Raw genomic sequence first — 22975 nt, 5'->3', positions numbered from 1 at the left:
AGAGGAATTAACCTTGTAAGTCTAAGAGGGTAATCAAATCTCATGCTCCAGGCCATAAGCCGATCTCCAAAGGGGTCAGGAAGGAATTACTGCCCCACACTAGCAGGGGATTTTTTGCCTTTCCCCTGATGTAAACCATATTGGCAGTTGCCAGAGTCAGCAGCCTGGCCCTGAAGGACTGATGGCCTGATCTGTTGTGGCAAATCCTCCCCAGTAATTCCTCTAATGCCATTAGTGACTCTTACTTGCTCTCCTCTCCTGGTTTTGGCTGCTGCTGTAATTCACAGAATCACACCCTGCTTGGGGTTGGAAGGGATCTGAAAGCTCATCTTGTCCCACTCCCTGCCATGGCCAGGGGCATCTCCAGCTATCCCAGCCTGCTCCAAGCCCTGTACAGCCTGGCCTTGGACACCTCCAGCAATGGGGCAGACACAGTTTCTCTGTGCCAGGGCCTCCCCACCCTCCCAGGGAACAATTTTCTCCTGCTATCCAATCCAAATCTCCCTCTTTTCAGTTCATAACCATTCCCCCCTTTGTCCTGTCACTCCAGGTCATGGTCCAAAGTCCCTCTCCAGCCTCAGAGCCCCTTTTGATCTCCATGGAGCCTTCTCCAGGCTCCAGAGCAGAGGTGCTCCAGCCCTCAGAGCATCTCCATGGCCTCCCCTCTGGACCCACTGCAGCAGCTCCACGTCCTGCTGGAGCCTAGTGAGGTCTGTGCCCCACGGGAGCCAGACCCTGGGACACCAGCAGGGTCAGATGATGCTGCAGGCTCAGTGTGAGGTGCAGGGGAAGAGCAAAGGCAGCAAAGGCTCTGCAGGAGCCCCTGCTCAGCCTCAGCAGCCCCAGGGCACGGCTCAGGATGAACCTGGCAGCACGAGTGGAAATGCAGGTGTCCAAAGCAGCTCTGCCCCAGCTCCCTGCACCAGCTCTGGGCAAGCCCTCGTTCTCCAGGGCATCCCTGCACTATTCCCACTGCTCTGCACCCAGGCATGCCAAGGACAGTGCCTGGCACAGCTGGATGCAGCCAGCTGCTGCATCCAGCAGCTCAGGAGAGCTGACTGTGCCCCCTGCCCCAGCTGGAGCAGGGGGAGGGCTGCTGGGGGGGCAGGGTGGGCTGAGGATGCTCTCAGAGTGGGTTTGAGCCCGTTCAGCTGGCAGCCTGCAGCCACAGCAGGCAGGCACCCATCAGCTCCTCATCACTGATCCACTGCAGCAGCAGGAGAGGGAGGGCAGTGAGAAGCCAGAGGTGGCTCTGGGGACACCTCACTGCAGCCTTCCAGCACCTCAAGGGGCTTTTCAAACACACACACAGGGGCTTTAACGTGGGTAGGCAGTGGTGTGACAAGGGGCATGGCTTCAAACTGAAGAAGGGGAGATTTAGATGGGATATTGGAAGGAAATTTTTCCTGTGAGGGAGGAGAGGCCCTGGCACAGGTGCCCAGAGAAGCTCTGCCTGCCCCAATTCCTGGGGTTGGAGTAACCTGGGATAGCGGGAGGTGTCCCTGCCCATGGCAGGGGGGTGGGACAGGATGGACTTTTAAGATCCCTTCCAACCCAAACCATTCCATGATTCTGTGAGATAAAACACGGGACACTTGTGACTCTGGGGAGTGGATCCTGGCACTGCACATGCACAGCATGGCCCAGGGGAGGGGAGCAAGAGGCTTCTCCCCCAGTTTACAGCTCCCACCACAGTGGAGAGAGCAGACCCCACTGCTGGAACAGTCCTTTCTCATGCAATGTCCCACACTCCTGGGATGCCCTTTTTTCCAAAGAAAGGGAGCAGTGAAAATTGATTGCAAAGCTGTGCTGGTGACCAATTAAGCAGCTGCTGCTTTGCTGACACCCCATTTGATCAGGCTGGTGTCTGGGAAGCAAAGCAAGCTGAGCTGCACTGGGACAGAGAGCGGTGCTCCCGTGCTGGGTTTTGGAAGAACCAGCCCAGGCAGGGAAAAGCAGCGTCCCCCAGCCCAGGGAACTGGCTTTTGGGGACACCTGACATCAGAGAGGCACTAAAGCCATCACAGCCAGCCACGCAAAGCAACTCCTGCTGCCAAATCCCACCCAGGGCTGTGAGACCTCAGCGAGGGTCTTTATCTCCAGCCAGGGCTGAAGAGCAGCTCATCCCTCAGGATGAGTCCCATCACTCAGCTGCTGCCTCTGCACTGAAGTGCCTCTTTCCTTTCCCCAGGGTCTCCCCAGCCATTCCCCTCCAGCATCACCAATTATTTTCCATCAGGCTGAACTTCCAGCAAGGCTCCAGTCACTGCAGATCCCTCACTCCCCTCTGCACCACTGTCCCATAAAATACACTCCAGATCCTTCAATAACCCCTGAGGTTCTGTTTCCTCCTCATGATGGATATGAACAGCCCCAGGAGCAGAAAGTATCTGATGCTCAGCCCAGCCCCCACCACCAAGTGAAGCTATAATGAGGAAAATCTGCCATTTCCTATTGTTTTGCTGAGGAGCAACAAAGTGGTTCACCCAGTTCTGTCCTTTGACACTCTTTAAGGATTAGGAATATATCCACACGCTTTTTGACTGGTTTTTTCTGTTTCTCTGGAGTGAAAGTGGCAGGAAAGAAGTGTGGCAGGTCATGTAGTGGCTGGACTAAAGGCAGATCTGCTGAGCCAAACTCCAGGAGCACAGAAAGCAAAGGGAGCAGCCTGGAAGTCTTGTGGTAATGGGAAATACATGGCCAGAGTCATCCCAGAGCAAACCTGGGCTGGCAGGGTGCTGCTGCTCCACCACTCCTGTTTAAGGAACATGGAAATTTGGGGAAAATCTGCTGGGTTTTGTTTTTCCTCTGAGATACATGAACGCATTCCTACACACATGCACATGCGTGTCTCGGGCTTGGCTTCAAGAGAGCCCAAGGAAAAAAGCCCTGGAGTCATTTAAGCCTACAATTGAGGGGGAAAAGAAGGGAATAATTTGAGTTGTTTGCGTTCAGCAAAATGGATACTTGTTGTGGCTGTTTTTTATTGGAGAAACCACATGGAAAATGTCAACTGAAATATATTTTCTGCAAGACAAAAATAAAAAAATAAAAAAAAAAAGGGGGGGAACTAACGAAGTGGAGAAGATACTTTCTTCTGGAAAAGCACTTAGATGGAAACAGCTCAAGAAGCTCCAAGGCGAGGAGCAACGCCTGGATCGGGCAGCACAACGTTTGCCTGCTCCTGGATCCGCCTGGATCCAACCTAAGCTTCTGCTTCTTTTATGGGCTGGGAAAAACAGAGCTCTGGTGGCGCAGAGGGGGATGGAAATGGGTCCTTCTGGAGCCCCCAGGGGAAGGGGGGCGAGGGGAGGCAGCAGGGACACAGCACTGACCTGCCGGTTGCGCTCGTCCGTGATCCGCTGGATCTGGATCTTTTTCCTCCCCATCTTCTCAGGAAATCCTCAGCACAGCCGGGACCACTTGGGCTCAGGGAGGGGAGCAGCAACCCCACTTCAGAATGCTTGCATCAAAGAGCCTGGGGGGGCTTTTCTCTTGGGCAGAAAACAAACCCAAAAAAAGCCAAAACAAAACAAAACAAAAAAAAAAAAAAAAAAAAGGGTTTGGCGCTGCTCTGTGCTCAGTTCATGGTACCGTCCTGCACAGCCAGATCCAGCGGGGTGAGACGTCAGCAGCTGCTCAGAAACCTGCACAGGGACAGAGACACGAGTGAGACTCTGCTCCCAAACCCCAGCCAGGCCCAGCACCCCACCAGCCAGCCAGATCCCACCCCCAGCACAGAGCGGGCTCTGCTTCTTTCCCCCACCCAGCCCAGGGCCGGGAGAGCTGCAGAGGGATTTGTTATCCCAACTGGTCTCCAAGAAGCCCAAGGATGGAGGCCAGGAACAGCCATGGGTGAGGAGGAGGAGGTGGCAGCAGTGAGCCCCTGAATCACTGCTCCTCTGTGACACTCCAGACTTTTTTTTTTTCTCTTAATAAAGTCATAAGCAGTCGAGTGGCTGGTGATTAGCTCGGGCAATTTAAATCCGTCTCCAGTTTCTGCACTAATCTCCAATTTGGAATTTTAAAATGTCTTTATTTGATTACTTGAAAGGAACCTCATACCCAGGCACAGAAACCTAATTCTTAGGTGGAAGGAGGACTCTGAAGGCAGCTGAGACAGCCTGGCCTTCCACTGGGCTCAGCCACAGCTGGACTCTGGGTGCCCCCATGGATCTGGCGGTTGTCTTGTGCTCAAAACTCTCCCCAAAGGGATGAGCTCTGCAGGTCCCAGGGGCTCCTTCTGCAGCTTCCCCACGGTAGTCTGCATCCCCCAGCACCAGTGGGCAGCCAGATGTACCAGGGCACCTCCTGGCACAGCCCCCCAGCCCATCTCATGTCATTTCCCAGCATGTGCTGCACTGCAGAGAGGGGACAAAGAGGGAACTTCAGCATTTCCCACAGGTATGTCGTTCTCCCTGCTCTCTCTCTGAGCAGCTGGATAACAGCAGTGATAACATTGCATTTAAGGCAAGGTGCCCTGTGCCAAGACCCAGGCAAAGGGAAAAACCAGTCCCAAAATAGCTTCCTATCTGCCTCAACTTGGCAGTCCCTCAGTCTTGTCACAAAGAGCATTAAAAAAACCAAAAACCAGGTTTTTCTCCCAAGCCTATATCCCAAATTCAAAGCAGCAGCCACAGCCAACGTGACCAAGTTGGCTCCCACCCCAGAGCACCCCAGAGCACCCCAGACCCTGCTTAAGACCATGGCCCCATCCTTCACCTCCTCATCAGACCATGCTCCAACAATCCAGTCCGAATGGTCTCACTCCCACACTCGCTTTTGGGGTTCCCTGAGTCATGTGAGTCACTTCAGCTTTTTCTCTGCTTTTTTGGGGGCTAAAGTTATTCATCGTGCATCATGTTCTGTGCTTTCAGTGCAGGAGAGCAGGGAGTCTTTTCCCCATCCTCACATCCACAATTTGCCCTCCAGGGAGGATGAGGTATGGGGAGGCCAGGAAGAAGACCAGAGAGACAAAGGGCAGCAAAACCTGAGTTTTTTACACATAAATCCCACCAGTAAGACTCTTTGCAAGGACAGATCATCCAGAGATGACATTTAATTCTTGAGATATTATTTACCAAAACAGGAGTAACCCTCCAGCTGTGAGGAGCACTGTCACCATGGGGAACACTGAGCCACTGCCACAGGCACATCCTGTGGCTGCTGCTCCCCATCCCACCGTGGAAAGCCCCAAAAAGATAGGTCCCAGAGCATCACCAGTTCTGGGCATCACCAGTTTTGGGCATCAGCAGTTCCAGAGCATCACTGCTCCAGCTCACACCATGTGAGCATCCCTGGAAGGTCAGTGACTCAGGAAGAGCCAAAAGGAAAATGAGGATTTTTATTTCATCCACCTGAAGTGTCCTCTTGGTACTTCCCTCACTGTGAGCCCACCCAGGAGAGACCCCACAGCCCAAGGGTCAGAACCAAGGCCAGGATTTTGCACACACAAAGAAATTTTGGAAGAGGAGGAACTTTCTGTCGGGTTTGCTTTGCTGCTTTTCCCTTCAGAGTTGCCACTTCTCTAAACTGGCTGAAAAATATTCACCTTCAGCATCTTCAAAACCACCAGCAGCAGCACAAAGTAGCAACAGCTCCTCAACCAGACACAGGGCAAGATGCTAATTCTTTCCGTGTGCTGCAGCTCTTGGACAGAGAAACCCTCTGAAAGACAGCGGATTTACTGTCCAAACCAGAGAGGAACTCTCCAGAAGCAACAATAAACACTGCAGAACAACGGGCAGTAAATTTAAACGGAGTGAAAGGAAACATATTTTAACACAATTTCATTGTGGGACTTGTTCACATGATGCTATGGCAGCCAAAAGCTGCACAGTGCTCAAAGAGATGGGATGAGGAAAAAAAACCCCAGGGCTGCTCATCCCTGCCCTCAGCTCCACACCAGCTGGTGCTTCTTGCATGGGAGCAGTGGGATTCAAACCACATTCCTCTCCCCAGGCCACAAAGACACCCCAAGTGTTTCAAACCAAATCCCCTTTTTCAACCACCAAACCAGGTTCCTCCTGCTGCTCTGAATCCTGACTCTGCATCCTCAGCACCTCGGCTGGATGGGCCCAGCCTCAGGGTTTGCTCATGCTGCTGGATAAAGTTTTCCACAGGGAAAAGGTGACTTAACAGGTTTTTGCTCATCATCACGGGGAGAAAAGGAGCTGCCATGTGATGCTCTTGACCCCTGCACCCTGCATGAGAAGGAAAACACCCCACGGGGAGGGCAGCCCTTGGATGGGGTGAGGAGGAGGGATGGAGGAGAGCACAGCATGTTTGCTGCCCTCCTAATGCACCTGACAGAGGGGATTTCAAACCCCTCCCTTTTCTCTTCCTGGAATTGGGGTTTTGGGGTGAGTTTATTTGTTTTCAGGTTGGGTTTTTTCCCCCACTGTATTTTTAAACCCAGGTATTTTCACGTTTCCTGCCCAGGTGGCTCTTTCAGAAAGTCCAACCACTGACTGGAGTTTCTGAACAGCAGCTGGAAGAGCAAGAAACCTGGAGAGCCGCCCTCATCTCTCCTTTCCCTCCTGCTGTGGCTCAAACCCAGCCCAGGAGGATCCCCTCTGCCCCTGGGGCTCCCTCTCCTTCACCACCAGATAGCTTTGGCTCCCTCATTGCCCAGCCTGAGGCACCAAGATCAGCCAGGACCCTCCTCCGTGATCAGGTGGAATTGAAGCACCTGAACCCTGCACAGCCAAGCACCCAGAGCACAGGACTGCTACAAGGAGCTGAGCTCCTAAACAACATCTCACTTTTGGGGTCTCGAGTGATTTTATCCACAATAACCCCACTCATGAAATCATCATCTCCTCCTTCTCACTCAGCAGCTTCTTCCTTCCTCCAGAGCCTCGTTTTCCAAGGAAACCACCGAGCATCCCAGCTACCACACCCCGACAAGGAGGCTCCAAGGGCATGGAAAGGGACCTGCAAATCCACTGGAAAAAAGCCACCCTGACCCCGTTCCAGTGGCAGGGATCTGAGCCAGGATCAGGGAATGCAGCAGGAGAAGCTCTGGGCTGGAGGAGCCGCCAGCGCCCGCTCCCCCCTCCCTGCTCCGCTCGCACAAGTGTGACTATCACGGCAATTAGCACACATGCCAATTAACTCCGAGCAGGTGCTGGTTAACTCTGTGCTGAGTAATTCATCCCCGGCTCCCAGTAAATTGCTCCAAATTGGAGAGACAGGCGAGAGAGCAGAGTTAGCATTTTGCAAATGGGGGAAGAAAGAAAAAGCGCAGAGGAATCTCAGCTGGGAGATGTTTTTACAAAACAAGGAATCTGGGGGGCTGAATCCCCAGCTCCGAGAGCTGAGGACACAGAGGAGCTGATATCTCTTTCAAGTCTTTATTTCTGGATTTTTTTTATCTACTGTACCAACTTCTGATCTGTCTCACCTACTTCTAAGTGGTTTCACCTTTGCTTTGCACAAGCAGCGGGGGGGCTCTGCACTGCTCCATAACTTGTCACTTTTCCAGCCCCATGTTTCTCTGGGCACAAGCAGGGACGCTGAGAGTCTCACATCCACTTTCTACAGCCATTTGCTATTTTTAATATACTTTTATTGCATCCCTTTTTAGTTGCTCCTTACTAAAGTTAGCTCGACACACCGCGCCTCTCCAGAGCACAGGAATTCTGCTGCCCTTCCTTAACACCCCCCTTGCAGGGCTGTGTGCTCTCAGCACAATGTCAGCTGAAAGAAACCAAACCTTGGCCATGCAGCTGCGGAGGGAAGATCAAAAAGATTAATCTGAAAGCTTTAGGAAGATAAATAAAGGCAAATAAACGCATCCTTTCCAAAAGTGGATTTTCCTTTGGAGCTCTTTGCTTTTCCCAGCATGTGGCACCATGCTCCTCAATCCACCCGTGCCTGTGCAGGAACACACAGCAGAGCCAGTGACATGAGTGAGAGCAAAATTGGGATGGGCTGGCACCTGTCCAAGGGATGTTTTCCTGATCTCCATCACCAAAACAGGTCCAGTGCAATGGGGACATCCTTGGCTGCAAAGAAACCTGCAAAAGGAGCTTCAAAGGACGTTTGAAGGTTGGGGAAAGAAGAGAAATGCTGCCCTGTGAAGACACAGCTCACCTTATGGAGGCACAGCAAGTCCCAGTTTGAAGGCAGAAATGCAGGTGACAATGGCAGGTCACAGCCCTAGCCAGCAGCTGCTCCCCCAGGTACCCAATGCTCTTGCTGAGGGACCAACCCATCTTTTACCCAAGATCTGCAGAATGTGCACATCCCCAAGATGTGGTTTTCCTCAACAGGCTCCATCAAATCAAGGTCCTGACTGGGAGTAAAGGGAGGGTCCTCTCTGCCACAATCCCCCCCCCCAAGGACACATTTTGGGGGGTGTCAGGTTTATCCACATACAGAAATGACAGCAATAAAATGTCCCAGCCTTGCAGCTTCTCTGTGGGAAGAAGGTCATTGCAAGGGAGCTTCAGCACTCAACCAGTGGGCAGGTGGGGTACAAGGTGTTACAGAACTGTAGAATGGTCAGATTCTTAAAGCTCACCTCATCCCTCCTCTCTGTCACCCACTCACAGGGACAAATTTCTTGCCAGGACCCCACATAACCCTGTCCTCTGGCAGTGGGAAGCCTTGCTCCATCACTCCAGGTCCTTGTCCCAAGTCCCTCTCCAGCTCTCCTGGAGCCCCTTTACGCACTGGCAGGAGCTCCAAGGTGTCCCCAGACTCCCCTACAGGCAGAACAGCCCCAGCTCCCCCAGCCTGGCTCCAGAGCAGAGGGGATCCAGCCCTCAGAGCATCTCCATGGTCTCCTCTGGACTCACTCCAGGAGATCTGTATTCTTCCTCCTCTGGGAACCCCAGAGCTGGAGGCAGCCCTGCAGGGGTGTCTCACCAGAGTGGGGCAGAGGGGCACAACCCTGGCCCCCCACATGCTGCCCATGCCATGGGATCAGCTGGGCACAGCAGTGGCTCTTCAGGCTGCCAGCACTGGCAGCTGGGCCATGTCCATCTCCCTGTCCTCACCAACTCATCCTGTCTGTCTGCTCACAAGGAGAGCCCAGGTGAGGGATGCAAACCAGCCCCTGAGCTAGCCTGCAGTGGGAAGGGGATTACAGCCACCACACTGAGCCCTCACTGCCCCTGCTGGGTGGGGTAACAGGCCAAGGCAGGGAGGGACCAGGGATGCTCCTGAGGTGGCAGTGATGCTTTGGAGGTGGCAAGAGCAGCATGCACTGTGCTGCACTACTCCTGCCACAAAGCTGCAGCTTGTGCCTCCAGAAGCAGCTGCATGAAGAGGTGAGGTGGCCCCAGTGCCCCAGCAGCCCCCAGCCCAGCTGAGACCCTCCACCTGCTGCAAACAGCCACAAAAGCAACTGCAAATAAAGAGCAACTGCAGCTGAAGTCTCTGAGCCTCACCTTGAGGACACCAAGTCCTGCAGTGACAAAGAGCAAAGTCCCCACCCATGGCCAGGGCTGGATCCCATCCCTTAAGGACATGGATTTAGCTCGAGTCACCTCTTGAACCTGCCTGTTTAACTGCAGTTCTTGCCTTCCTGTTTCCTTTCTCGCTGCCTCTTGTGAGCTAATTGTTGTTTTTTTAACATATCCTCCATGCTGACACCAAGGACTTTTAGTTTCCTTCTGTGTGGTTTCTGGATCAGCAGGACTGACTTCCTTCTCCTTTGCAAAGCCCCTTCCCTAAAACACACAGCCAGTGCTCGTGGTAACGTTGCTCTTCCTCTCTGGCAAAGCCACTGGCACGGTGCTGGCTGCCAGCCCTGCTCTGCTGTGCCAGGGGAACGTGGCACCAGGAGGGATGCAGCACCCAGGGCTGTCCCTGCCAGGGCAGCAGGGGCAGGTGCCAGCGAGTCCCCAGCCCCGCTGCACACACCATGAGGGACTCCAACTCGCCAGCTTTGCATTGTTTAGCACCTCTTTATCTCCAAACCGAGATAAAAACCGCACAAACACGCTCGAGTCTCCTCCAAAGCTTCTATTCTGGTTTCAGGATGATGCTATCTGGGTTCCTGTGTCGAACCTCCAGATGCAGGCAGGGGGAGGGGAGAGGAAGGCGCCCGAATCATGGCTCCAGAGCAAACCTCCTGCTCAGAAACGCAGCTGCCTGACCCTGCCCGGGGCCAAATCCCCCTGGCCAGGCAGGTGCCTGCCCAGTGCCGAGGTGCCATCCCTCCTGCACACCTGGCACCCACGGCAGGGCTCAGATTTCCCTGGGATGGGCAGCCAAACCAGCCCCCAGTTCCTCCTGCCTGCAGGAGGGAATCAGTCCTGCCAGCTGCAGGTAGCTCAGGGGAGCAGCAGTGAGGCTGGATTCAGCCAGGCCCCCAAGGAATTTGAAAGACACACATATATTCCTGACCCAGATTCAGGCACTCTCTGAAGAAAAGCAGATGCCAACCGTGCAACTAGCACTGCTGAGCTGTAACAAAACCTCACATCGTGCCAAGCCCAGCAGAGGCTGAGGCAAAGCACAGCCCTGACACTGGAGGACTGGTGTTTGCTGAGCAAGGGTGGGTGAAAGAAAGGATTTAGGGGAAATTATTAAACTGGGGTTGATCTTCTCTTCCCCCACATTGTGTATGCCAGTGTGGAGTCAGACAACATCAGCACAAGGATGACAGTCCCAACATCAGCACAAGAACTGGAGGCAGCACCCAAAGCAGCAACCCTGGTGCCCTACACCCCAGATCACAGTTTCAGCCCACACCACAGGCAGCCAGGGATGCCAGCACATCCACAGAACATCCAGCACATCCCAGGCTGGGGATGGGTTCTGCACAGGCAGGGTGACAGCCAGCGACCTTCTCTGCACCACCAGCATGGCCAAAGACAGCAGAGGCTGGAGGGGACTCAGGGGAAGGAGGCTGGGCAGGAGCTCCACTGGCAAAGCCACAGCCCAGCTTGGTGCTGTCCAAAAGCCAACCAGGGAACCCTCACCCAAGGTAAGGATCCAGTTTCAGGAAGAAAAAGCCTGTGGGACCAGGACAGGCAGGGACTCGCAGCCCCTCACACCACGTGGCTTCCCAGAGAGGCAGCTGGTCCTCTCTCCTGGAGATGCTACAGGGAGGGACTGGCAGGGACAAGTCACTGCAGGGCTTGCTGTTAAACAGGAGGGCTTGGACAGTCCCCTGCTAAGGTGACCTTCAGAGCACCCTGAGAATGGCAACCAAAGGCTGATGCAGCTGCCAGATAAAGCCTCATGACCTTGAGCAGTGACCTTGGTGGTGGCATCCTTGCAGCAGAGGTCATCCACCACCCCGAGCCTGACTGTGGTGTCCCAGGTGGCTCAGCAGCTTCCTCAGGTGTGCACATCCAGCCTGGGAACCCTGCATGCCCCAGGGGCTCCCTAGCATGCACAGAGCTTCCCCTTCCCCAGTGGTACCACCTGCAAGCACAGGGCAGCCCTGCACCATCCCCATCCATCCTCACCCTCCATGCCCAACCACCCTCATCCCAATCCACCTCCACACCCAGGGAGCAGCAGCCAGACCCCAAAGCCGCTCCCCTTCCCCCATGTTCTCTATCTCTCACCAGCTCCAGAGGCAGAGACTGGGGGTAATTTTTCCCTCTGCACTAAGTAGGGTTTTCTAAGTGATGGCAAGCAAGAGCCCATTATCCAGCTCTGGTGCCCACCCCCACGGCTCCCTGCAGGGCATGAAATAACCACCTGCCAGCTCCCCGGAGCCCCGCGCCGTGGCAATGAGATCTCAGCTTCCCCTGTCACTATTGTCAGAGCAAAATTTAGATACCTGGTAATGAGGAGGTTTAATATGACAGATGAGAGGTTGACTCATTAAAAAAAAAGAGCGAGAAGGAGAGGGAGCTGAATTCGGGGTCGGATCCTGCACTGGGTAAATCAGGAGGCTGTCACAGCACTGGTGGGGAGCAGGAGCAGCTCTCCACCCCAAACCAGCCCCACACTGGGCACTTTCACTGCTGCTGAGGCCACAGGGAGGCAAGGGAGCCACGGAGGGAGTGGACATGGCTGTGGTTTTTTGGGCCATCCAGTTCTGCTCCCCTGGAGCTGCCTCCTGCTCTGGGGTGGGGGGATCTGAGCCCAGGAGAAGCTGCAGTGCTTCACTCTGAGGGCTTTTCTCTCTCAATGAACCCCAGCAGCACCCCAACATTGCCTCCACCCTCCTTAGCACCCCATCCTGAGGGTGCAGCCCTGGGTCACCAAGGACACGGATGATTTGTCACACAGCACGCCCAAGGGGGACAATCACTGCCTTCAGCTCCGGCACAAGGCAGGATCTCAGCTCTGGGACCCAATGGGGCTCCCAGGGGCAGCTCAGCAGCATCAGACAAAGGAAATCCCTCCCTGCTGGGAATTTGGGGGCTCTCCATGAAGGGATTTCCTCCAGCAGCACAGGGGACAACTGTCTGTCCTCCTGGTGGGTTTTACCCAGGGGAAATTCCATCAGCCCCAACTGCAGCTCCAGGCCATCCAGAGAGCAATGGAAACCCAAGGACACAGCTGAGAGTGAAACTGTCCCAGGGAAACTCTGCTCTTCCCTCCTGTGTCAGTGGGATGGGGACTGGGGAAATGTGCCCAGCACCAGCCTGGCACATCCTACTGCTCCTTGCCCAAGGGCACTGTGGCACAAATCATGAAATCCTAGAATGGTTTGGGTTGGAAGGAAACTTAAAACTCATACCAACCTCTATCCCAGGTAGCTCCAAGCCCCATCCAGCCTGGCCTTGGACACTTCCAGGGATGGGGCAGCCACAACTTCTCTGGGCACCCTGTGCCAGGGCCTCAGCACCCTGACAGGGAAGAATTTCCTCTCAATATCCCATCTAACCCTGCCTGCTGGCAGTGGGAAGCCATCCCCCTTGTCCTGTCATTCCAAGCACTCAACCCTCCCCATCCAGGTCCAAAGCCCCTCTTCAGCTCTCTTGAAGCCCCTTTAGGTGCTAGAAGGGGCTCCAAGGTCTCCCTGGAGCCTTCCCAACAGCTCCAGCTCTCCCAGCCTCATCTCCAGCTCATCTCCATCCCCAGCCCAGACACAGGTTCAGCAACTCTGTACCCCATCCCCACCCAGAGCACCCCAGAGCAGCTTTGCAGACCCTCCAAAGCCCAGGGTGGGCTCAGCCTGGGAGCCAGGGCTGCCTAGAGGCTGGAGGTCCCCAGTGCCACCCCAGAACTCAGCCCTGGAGCACAATCCAGAGAGCATGACCTCAGCAGCGCCGCTCCCAAAGGGCCTCAGCTCCTTCCCAAGGGCCACCAAGATCTCTCAAAGCCACCTCCCACAACCATTTCTTTGTTGGTTTTGTGCCCCCAAGCACTGGTGAGTAGCAGCCGTGGTGCCCAGAGTCACGGGGCTGCTGATTTGATTTGATTTGCATAAACTGACTGCTGACTGCATCCATGCCCAAGGCAACCATCACTTGGGCCAAGCAATGCAGAGCAGATGCTGCTCCTGCATTGTCCCATGCACTCTCCATCAGGGTTTGCATGTCTTGAGCTCCTGGGGAGGAAGCACCAAGCTCCCCAGGGGCTGCAGGGTCCAGCACTCACCTGGGGTGCAAAGGAGCTGGTGAGGTCAGGAGCCCCCCATTGCTGGGGAGGTGATGGTGGTCACCAGCTGCACTTGAGCAGATGAAGGATAAGAAGAAAAATATCTTAATGTGTCATTGATATGGCAATGCTAATTACTGTGAGGGTGACACCACACTCCTGCCTCCATCCCAGTGCTCACACTCCACCATCCCAGCTCCAACCTGCCCATGGCACTTCCAGTCTGGAAACAAAGCCACAAAGATTGTCATCCTGGCCATCTGCCTTTCTCAGAGGTGACATGCCCACCCATCTTTGCACATTCCCCAAAACTTTGGTCCATAGCCACGGGCTCGTGCCACACTCCAGCTGGAAGCTCACCACCAGACACTTAATTCATTTAATAAAGGAAACAGAGCCCAAACCGAGCACTGGGACTGCAAAAACACCAAACACAGAGATCAAGGCCCTGGGCATGGGAACCTGTCCCTTGGCCCCGGGATCTACAGCTGAGGAGGAGCCACCAAAGCCCACCAGGAGGCACAGACCATGATCTGGCTGCCACTGAGCCCCAACCCAGCTCTCTCTGAGCAAAGAGGAGGAACTGGGATAAGATGCCACATGGCAAAGATGGGTTTAACTTCCTCTTCCCCTGTGCTGCCTTGAAAACACAGTATCTGCAACCCAGCAGATAAATAAATCTGCCACCAGCAGACTCTGCTATCCAGAGCCCAAGCAGGGCACCACTGGAGCATCCCAGGATGCCCAGAGCTGCTGCAGAGACACAAACTCAAGGTCCCTCATCCCCAGCATGACTCGTGGCTGCTGGCACCAGGGGATGCCCCCTGTGCCACAGAGGCTCTGCCACCAGCTGGGACCTGACCCCAGCTCAGCCACAGCCTGTACCCACATGCCAACGAGCCAGAGGGGTGAGAATCCGGCCCCAGCTCATCAGGCAGCTCAAATCCAGCAGGACAGCTGGCTCTCAGCTGTTGCTGCTCACTCACAGGACACACATTCTTGTCCCAGGCACACAAATCCTGTCCTCCTGCTCCCCGGCACCGCCTGGGCCACAGCAGTGAGGCCACGAGGTCTGCTGACCCCACAGCAGCCCCTCCCAGGCCTGGATGATGGTTCCCACTGAGACAGATTCATCCAGAGCCCACCCTGGCACACATCCTCCAGGAATCCTGGCTCAAAAGGGGATTTTTTTAAGGCCAAATTCTGTGTTTCAGCAAGGGGGATTTAGGTGGCTGAGGAGCCCTTCTCTGTGGCTGCACCAAAAGCCATGTGGCAGAGGGATGATGATTTTGGGCAGCCCTGGGGATGTGGACGTTGCCCACAAGGACATCCCAGCAAAGCAGGGAGGTGACACTCAGGAGAGCAATGGGAAATGCCAACATTTGGCACTTTCCAGAAGCACTGTCACATCCTGGTGTGGCACACTCCAAAATCTGTGCTGGAGAATCACTGGCAAGGCCAAGGGCTTGTCATGGCTCCTAGGCACGTTACCAGAGGGAAGGCAGAAAAGCCACTGGGATGCTCCTGCAGCCCACAGGAGATGGACCCGAGGGCAGGTAAGAGCCATTTTAAGTGCAGGAATGTCATGGATAAACAGCAGTCACAATTCCTCTTGGAAAAGGGAAAATATTGGGAAAGAAAATGAAATACCACAGGTTTTTAGTCAATACACCCCATGCAAAGGTGGGATGAGAAAAGGTAAGGCATGAGTTTGTAGAAAGAAATTAAAATATTTTGATCACAATTTTTGCTGAAGGATGGGGATGTAAAAATGTATCAATGAAGAGTTGCCCAAATGGGTTGTTTGCCCAAAAGAGGAGGAGGAGGAGGAGGAAAGGGCTCTGCAGCTGTTGTTGCCTAGGGCAGGACTGAGAGCAGCCACTCAGTTCCAAAAGCAGAAACCCTGGGACCCTGTACTGGTTCCCAAACAAAGGAGAGCACCCTGTGACACATCCCTCCAAGCCAAGCACAGGGGAGAACCCACCTCATCCACCCAGCAATGGGAAAGGGCAGGGTCTAACCCAAAGCACACCCAAAGTTTATCCTCCAGCCCGATCCATGAGCATCAGAGCTAGAGCAGCACACACCTGGGAAGGGAAACACATCCCCCTCCCTCGCTCCCTCCCTATTGGGAAGGAAACACTAAAAACACGTCTGAAAGATCCCCTTCCTACAGGCTCTGTACCTTCATTTTCACAGCCATGGAAATGACCATTATCAGCATTATTAACTGTTACCCCAAAGCAGCAACAGCATAAAACCCCTGAAAAAAATCAAACAGAAAAAGATTTTTCTAGGATGAGCCAAGCTCAGCCCTGGTCCCAGCCCCACCACATCCACCCCAGCCAGGCTGGGCTCTAGAGCAAAACAAACATTCAGGAAACAGTCAGGGGAGGAGAAGGAGCTGGGCAGAGAGCCCCAGTGTGACACCTGGCCTGCCAGCAGTGCCTGGTACCTGGCTCACCTCGGATGTGCCCGCGAGCTCCTGCCGGGCACCCGGCCCTGGCCAAAAGGACCCAGCAGAAAGCAGGAAGGTGTTAAAGTCCCCAGGACCAACCTCTGAGGAACCACAATAAATAACCTCTGAGTAAACACAGCGGCTGCTCCCCATTCGCCTTCCTGTTTGCTTTCGCAGATCCGGGCTGGGACGTCCACTTCCAGCTGCTGGCCCCGTCCCGTCCCGGCCCGTCCTGTCCCGGCCAAGCTCCGGCCGCGGCACCGGCACCGGCGGGCCCCGAACCGGCCCTGCCACAGGGCACGGCGGGCACAGGCTTCCCAAAGGGATTTATCCCCCGGGACAGGCACTGATCCTGCGTCTGAGCCCGTTCCTGCTGCCTCTTCCTTCCTGGTCTATGTTTGTTTTGATTCCTGAAAGAGGAAATCCCAGCTCACCCAGTCCCCATCAGGGAGCCACGCTCCCCTCTGTGCCTCAGTTTCCCCCTCTCTCCAGAATGGGAGCCCCACATCACTCAGACCCCCCTCTCCCTCCCTACCCACCCAGCTCTGGAAAAAATAAAACAAACAAAAAAAAGCAACGGGTCCTGATTCCTGATTTAAAGGCACTTCTGTGCTTTACCACGAACACAAAGGAGAGGGAAAAACAACAACTCACAGCGACAATCTGTGTCAGGAGCAACAAGGGGGTCCGGGGCAACCCCCCTGGCAGAGCAGCGCCGACCGTGGAGGCTGACAATAGATAAGGGTCTAAATTCGGCGCTGGGCTCCGGCCCCGGGCTCTGTAAGGCGATCGGGGTGGGGGAGTGCCGAGCTGTTTATTTGGCTCCAAACTCCGCACCAACACTGCAGCGTCACCCGTGTTTAAAATAGGAAGGAACGAAAAGAAGGGGGGGAAAAAATAAAAAAATAAAGAAAGAAATAAAAAGGGAGAAAAGTGCATGCACGCGTTGAACAATAACAACAAAATAATTAAAAAAAAAATCAAGAGAAAAGGAGCCGGGGGAGGGGGATAATAAAAGGAAACCCAGTTGGGCTGGCGAGGTTTAAAGCGACGCCTGCCTCAAAAAAAGAAGTTGCTAATTTTAACTCTCCAGTGGAAAGAGTGAGAGGTACTTACAGGAGACAGGGTGGCTGCGTCCTTCTCCACGGCTGCTGCGCGCTGGCAGCCGGGAGGAAGCGCCGGCCGGAGCCGCCATCCCCGAGCGCTGCCGCGGCCACCGGCCGGCCCCGAGCCCCGGCACCCCGAGCGCCGCGCTCGGCGGCGGCTGAAGGGCAGAGGCAGATGCAGAGGCAGGAGGGGGTGGTGAAGCCTGCGGGGGGAAGGGAGCGGCCGGAGCTTGCCAAAAGCAGCGGCCCGGCTCGCTTCCTCCGGCAGCCCGAAGCCGGGGCCGGCCCGTGGCGAGCGGACGCCGCAGGACCCCCGGGGAGGCGTGAGCCAGCTGCTGGGTCAGATGACATTTCTGCGCGGACGGTTCTGACCAAGCTGGCTTTTCCCCAAGGGAAAAGGGCTTTGAAGACACGTTTTTTTTCCCCCCGCCAGTGGCAAAATAGCGGATGAGCTCAGAACCCAAAGCGCAGGGCAGTGCCATGACCAGAGAAGGCCACCCGGCTCCACGGGGACTGGAAAGGTGACCTCCAACAGTTCGGCCACGTTTCAGCTGCGGCAAACACAGCAGGAACCCACTGCTTTACCAAATTCAGTATTTCATATCCAAAAGGGTCAAGAGTGGGGATTTGGTTGCATTGTGCCCACTGGCTGGATTTTACAAGCTCTTTTTGAAGAAGGGGAGGATCTTGCAAAGAGCCAGGTGTCAGGTGACGTGGCACACTCACACCTCGAGGACAGTGGGAGCCTGGAAGTTGTGAACTCCAGTTGCCAATGAACCTCCAAGAGAACACAGGCAAGGGTTCAGACAGCAGAGGAACAGACCTGGTGACCCCTAGCAGCTGGAAATCAGCCTTAGGATGCAAAATCTCACCGGGAGAGAAGCAGGGTGGCACAACCCTGCATGCAGGGCTGGACACGTGATCTACCAAGCGTGGCTGCTGCAAGACCATGCCACCGTCTTCAGGACACGAAAGAGTCGATTCAATTAAGGTCACAGACCCTAGAAGAGTCTTCTGCCACAGAAGAAGGTTTGCCTGGTTGGCCTCAGATGGGGCTGGCCTCAGACAAAATGCCTATTGATGGCAGGCAGCGATGCTGCACGCCCAAGACGCGAGGACGTGGCTTCGCTGGGATTCAACCACCCGGTGCCGGCCGTCACAGCTTCTGAGGCTGGGTCGATACTGCTCCTCTAATTGCTCAGCCCCTGTCACTTGCACAGCGAAGGGGACAAGTCTTAAAGCAGTCCCCAGAGATGCTTTTCCAAATCCTCCTCCCTGAGCGCACCACTTGCTGAGCTGCTCCTTGGAGCAAGCAGTTCTGCAGCTGCAGCCATCACTAAACTGCTCCTCCTCGCTCGAAACTGTGCTGGCACCAGTGGCAGTACAAGGGCTTTCAGGGAGGACACTGCCAACCCAAAACCCAAGAATTTGTGTGAAACTAGAGAACAAGGAGCTGTTGTCACTGGTCAGAGCTGGCAGAGTTGGGCAGTGGTGTGGGGGAGAAGGCAGTGACAGAGATCCTGCCACCGCCCACCCACATCCGGGCTGGGCACAGAATGAGCCCAGTCCATGGGGACTGTGGTGTTTGGGAGCCAGGAGGGTCCTGCCCTCCATGCACATCCCAGACAGACCCAGCAGACAGACCCACTGCCCCAACACTCCAAGAAATCGCTCAGCACACCAAAACACGTGTCCCTGAGGTAGTACTAGTACTCATTTGTGCCCAGAGGAGTGGATCAGAGCTGGTCCCAGACCTGCCCCCAGAACACTCCCGAAGCACTCAGCTCAGACAGACCCAGCCAAGCCCTCAAACCCTCCTGTGCCCTGGGCACACCACGGCCCAAGGCTGGCACACACCAAGCACCACTGAGACACAGCAGGGCCCTGCTGCTGCACTCCCCTGACCCAGCCTGGGGAGCTGCTCTTGGTTTCTATTAGCAGATGAAGCCCTTGGTGCTGACCTTGCAGAAGATACAGTGATGCTGCCCCCATCTCCCATCACCAGGCCTCCAAATAAATTACCTGCCCCCTCTCCAGCACTAAAAGTCATCACAAGCCCACAAAACTGCTCACTAAGCAGTCGTGACAGAGCCCCCTCCGTTCAGGAGCTGGGGGCATATTATTTTTAAAAATCTTTCCTTTTATTGATTTCACTCTCAGGTACAGAAGATGCATTTCATGAAACCATAGAGCCCTCATAAAGCAGCCCGCAGTGGTGTCTGTACCACAACCTCACTGCAGACACAGGAGACACAAACATTTACAGTAAGAGCAATAAACCGGCCAAGAAGGTTGAAAAGGAAGAAACCCTGGACATGAGGCAGCACCCAGCAGCACCTTATTTCAGAGGAATGCAAGGGACAACATAACAGCAGGTTTGGCCACAAGTCTTGTCCACACCAGGAGAAAGCAGGGCAGGAAAACCCTCCTTTGCACTGATACACAGGGCTGTGTTGCAAAACACCCAAAGAGCCCCAAATCAGTGCTGTGGCTGTGGCTGGGAGCCATCAGAGCTGTGCTAGCTGGGGAAGTGAAGGGGAAGATGGGCACTGGAGAACAGCAGCGGCACCCACTGCTGGGCACCAGCCCCGTGCCCTGCTCTGGGGGCTCTGCTGCCCCACCCCACACACCAGGACCCCCATGTTCAGAGCAGGTGAGGGGTGCACAGTGCAGCAGGGTGTTCCCTGTGCCCTTCCTGCACCAGACCTCACTGGAGCAGGGCTGCAGGGTCTGCTTGGCACCACTGTGGGAGCCTGAGACCCTTGATCTGCATCTTCTGTGGGACCCTCTGCAGCTCCCAGCCTGCAGCAGAGGAGACACACATGGCAAACCCAAAGGGAATGCAGGAACCCAGAGTTTGGGACTTCCCCCATACCTGCTACGCAGCCTCCTGCATCTTCTGCTCCTGGCAGGGATGAGCTGCAGCCACCGCTCCTCAATCCAACTGCAAAGACAAAGCAAGCAGCCGTCAGTCTGAGGAGACAGAGGTGGGGACAGAGGCAAGGACAGGACTCCCCACGTGTCCCATCCAAGCACAGCCAGATAGAGGGAACAGTGAGGGGAGCCCAGTGTCCCCTGCAGAGCTGGCTGCAGGGTCCCCTTCTGCACTGCCCTGATCCTCAGCATCGCTGCAGGGGCCATGCAGGCTGGGTGGGACCTGGCCAGGCACCTGCAGGGATCCAGGGAGCCAGGAGCCCTGGGGCTATGCAATGTGGAAAGCATCCTGGTGAGACCAGAGGGAAAGAAATTAAAAAGAGTTCAGGAATGAAACAAATCATAAACCAAAAGTTAACATTAACACGGGATGTGGCCCAGGCAGAGAATTGTTCAAAGCTGAGATGAACGTTGTTTTCTGGGAAGATTCTCATGCACATCCCACAAGAAAAAGCACTGACCAGCTTGCTCAGACACTGTCCCAGGGAATGCATGCAGCACATGTGCTTGGCCCACGGAGAATCTGCCGTGGCCCAGAAGGAAACGCAGCTCCCAAACTCATCCCACTCACCACTGGGAGATGGGAGGAGACCCATGGGGCAAAGCCCAGTGGCTTCAGCTGGCCTTGTGCTGGGCGTCTACTGGTGCTCACAACCATGTGGCACTTGTGCAGAGCCCCTCACCAGCACAGCACACTCCCTTGAGGGGAACTGTGCTGAACAAAAGGGAAACTGAGGCACAGAGGCCAGCGCCCGCTCTCCAAACGCACCGCGAGCTCCCGAGCTGCAGCCTCACCCCCAGCACCTGCAACAGAGCGAGGAATTGTGCTCAGCTTTCCGGCGTCCTCATCCTCCGCTCCAACCACAAAACCAGCCTTCCTCCCCCGGCCGCCTCCCCTCCCACAGCCAGCTCATTTCCTGCCATTACAAAATTCCCCCCGAACAAAGCTGGAGCGAGGAGCGGCTCCGGCCGGGGCTGCCCCTTCCTCTCGCTGGAGGAGCCAGGCGCAGGGGACACCGCTGAGCAGCCCAGGTGCGAGCGGCTCTCCGGCCTCAAACCCCACAGCACCCGGGCTGGAGTCCTGCAGATGGACCAGGCACAGGGATCCCCTCATCAGGACAGACAGACAAGTCTGTCTTCCACAACGGGGAGCAGCAGGGACAAGGTGGGGGGCTCCAGGCACTGCCACGCTCACACACATTATGCCCAGACCAAGCTGCCACCCCCCAGGACCACTCCTTCATTTCCCTGAATAAAACAGTGTCCTGCGGGATGACTGACCACTTGGGGACAGGGACAGCCACAGAAGAAGCACCACCTTGCAAGTGCCACACTGCCAGCCAGGACGAGGGAAGTGCTGTTTGATGCCAAGGGTCTCTCAAAGGGTTCCAGAACCTCCTCTCAGTGTCCCAGCAGCTCTCTCTGGTCTCAGCACTGCAGAGCCCTGCAGGGCTGGTGGCAGAGCCACGGGGGACCGGGGACCACAGGCCAGGCTGAGTGGAGGATGTGGCCGAGGCTGGCTCTGCTTTGGGGGACTGGGGTCAGCTCTACAGCCCACTAGGATGCAGTGGGGAACATGTGGCCAGGCAAGACCTCAGATGTCTGTACAGAGTTGTTTTCTCTGAGTGGGAGATGCTGCTAGACACACCAGGAATGTCCAGGGTGCCCATGGTGCCATGGGACAGCCAGCACAGCCACACAGTCACCGCTCACAGACTCCTGCACTGACAGAACTGCCCACGGCTGGTGGTGGGCAGCAGCCACATCCCTGGCTCCCACAGCCCTCCAGGCCATCAGGACAATGACTTGGACAATGGCTGACCCCACCCAGCCCTTGGCCGTGCCACAGGCCCCAGATGGTGACAACTAACAGCAGTGCCTTTGCTGACCCAATCTCGCAGATGAGCTGCCCTTGCAGGGCCAAGGTGGGGAACTCCAGGGGGAGCAGGATTGGTTTTGGGGTGTTCAGCCTGCAGATAATTCTGACATTGCAGGGTTGCAGCCAATTGTCACCCGAGACAGGGATGAACAGCACACGTGGGGTGACAGTCCTGAGACCCTGACCCTCTCCAGCCCAGCAGCTCCAGGGCTGCTTCACACCCTGGCCAAGCTGCAGAATCCTCTGTCCGTTGGACCTGGTGGGACTTCCAGCACCAGCAAACCCCAGCGAACCCCCAAGTCTCCATTTTGCAACATTTTGAGCTGGTACAAAGGAGCAAAGCCCTCCCCCTCACTGGCACTGCCAGCTCCCTTGTCTGTCCATGCTCATCCTTTGCCCTGCCAAGCGAGGATCCTGGCACTGCTCCCAAAACCTCTGGAGGATTTCAAAAGGTGACCATTCGACCTGCACAGTGAGAGCAGGCCCTGCTGAGGGGCTGGGGCTGGGTCAGGCCACTGGCCACTCCCAGGCTCACCCCACCACACACGTGCCTTCCAAACCTTCTCATTATAGACAGAAAAATGCTGCCCAGGGAAGGGGGAAGGTATCATGTTTTCAAAATGCTGTTATTTTATAAGCTGAGGGGGAAAAAAAACATAGGGGAGGGATGGAGGTGGCAAAGGCAAGAGAATTCCCATTTCTGAGTGAAAAAAGGGGAGAGAAAGGGTAAAGACAAGACAATCTTTATGCCCAGCTTTGGGGCAGAAATGCTGAGCAGGTGCTAACACTGCCCCTATTTGAAAACCAAAGCTTTGGTTTCACCAGGTAACAAACCAAAATTCCTCAGGGCAGGAGAACTAGGGGAACCCCCTGTATCCCCATTTTTAGCTGATGCAGGTGGGCTGGCACAACCTGCCACGCAAAGGCAGCAGGGAGCAGCTCCAACCTGCCCGTCAGGATCCTGGAGGATGTGCAGGATGGCTTTGGTGACTTCCCTGGATATCTGCTCAGCTGATGCTCAGCAGCCGCTGTGCCACAGCCAGGCTTTGCTTAAACCCTCAAACACATATATATGCC

At 55.4% G+C, this 22975-nt stretch overlaps 1 protein-coding gene across 13 annotated transcripts in view; it reads right to left on the bottom strand.

The window, feature by feature from the left end:
- The window catches only part of MEF2D (myocyte enhancer factor 2D), an 83580-nt gene that overhangs the window by 38437 nt on the left and 22168 nt on the right, over positions 1-22975 (bottom strand). For 7 of the 13 annotated variants that reach the window (XR_007780014.1, XM_050984711.1, XM_050984722.1 and 4 more), the window contains exons 2-3: positions 19961-20029; positions 3336-3647 (exon numbers count right to left, since the gene is read on the bottom strand). Coding sequence is in view for 12 of the 13 variants with exons in the window: in XM_050984711.1 (XP_050840668.1) it covers positions 3336-3389 (54 nt within the window). In the remaining variant the exon portion in view is untranslated. The other 6 variants (XM_050984714.1, XM_050984716.1, XM_050984717.1 and 3 more) reach the window with 6 other exon arrangements.

The sequence above is a fragment of the Serinus canaria genome, chromosome 25, assembly GCF_022539315.1.
Source record: "Serinus canaria isolate serCan28SL12 chromosome 25, serCan2020, whole genome shotgun sequence".
NCBI lineage: Eukaryota > Metazoa > Chordata > Aves > Passeriformes > Fringillidae > Serinus > Serinus canaria.
The sequence above is the reverse complement of the archived record's forward strand: the minus strand, read 5'-3'. Positions and strand labels throughout refer to the sequence as shown.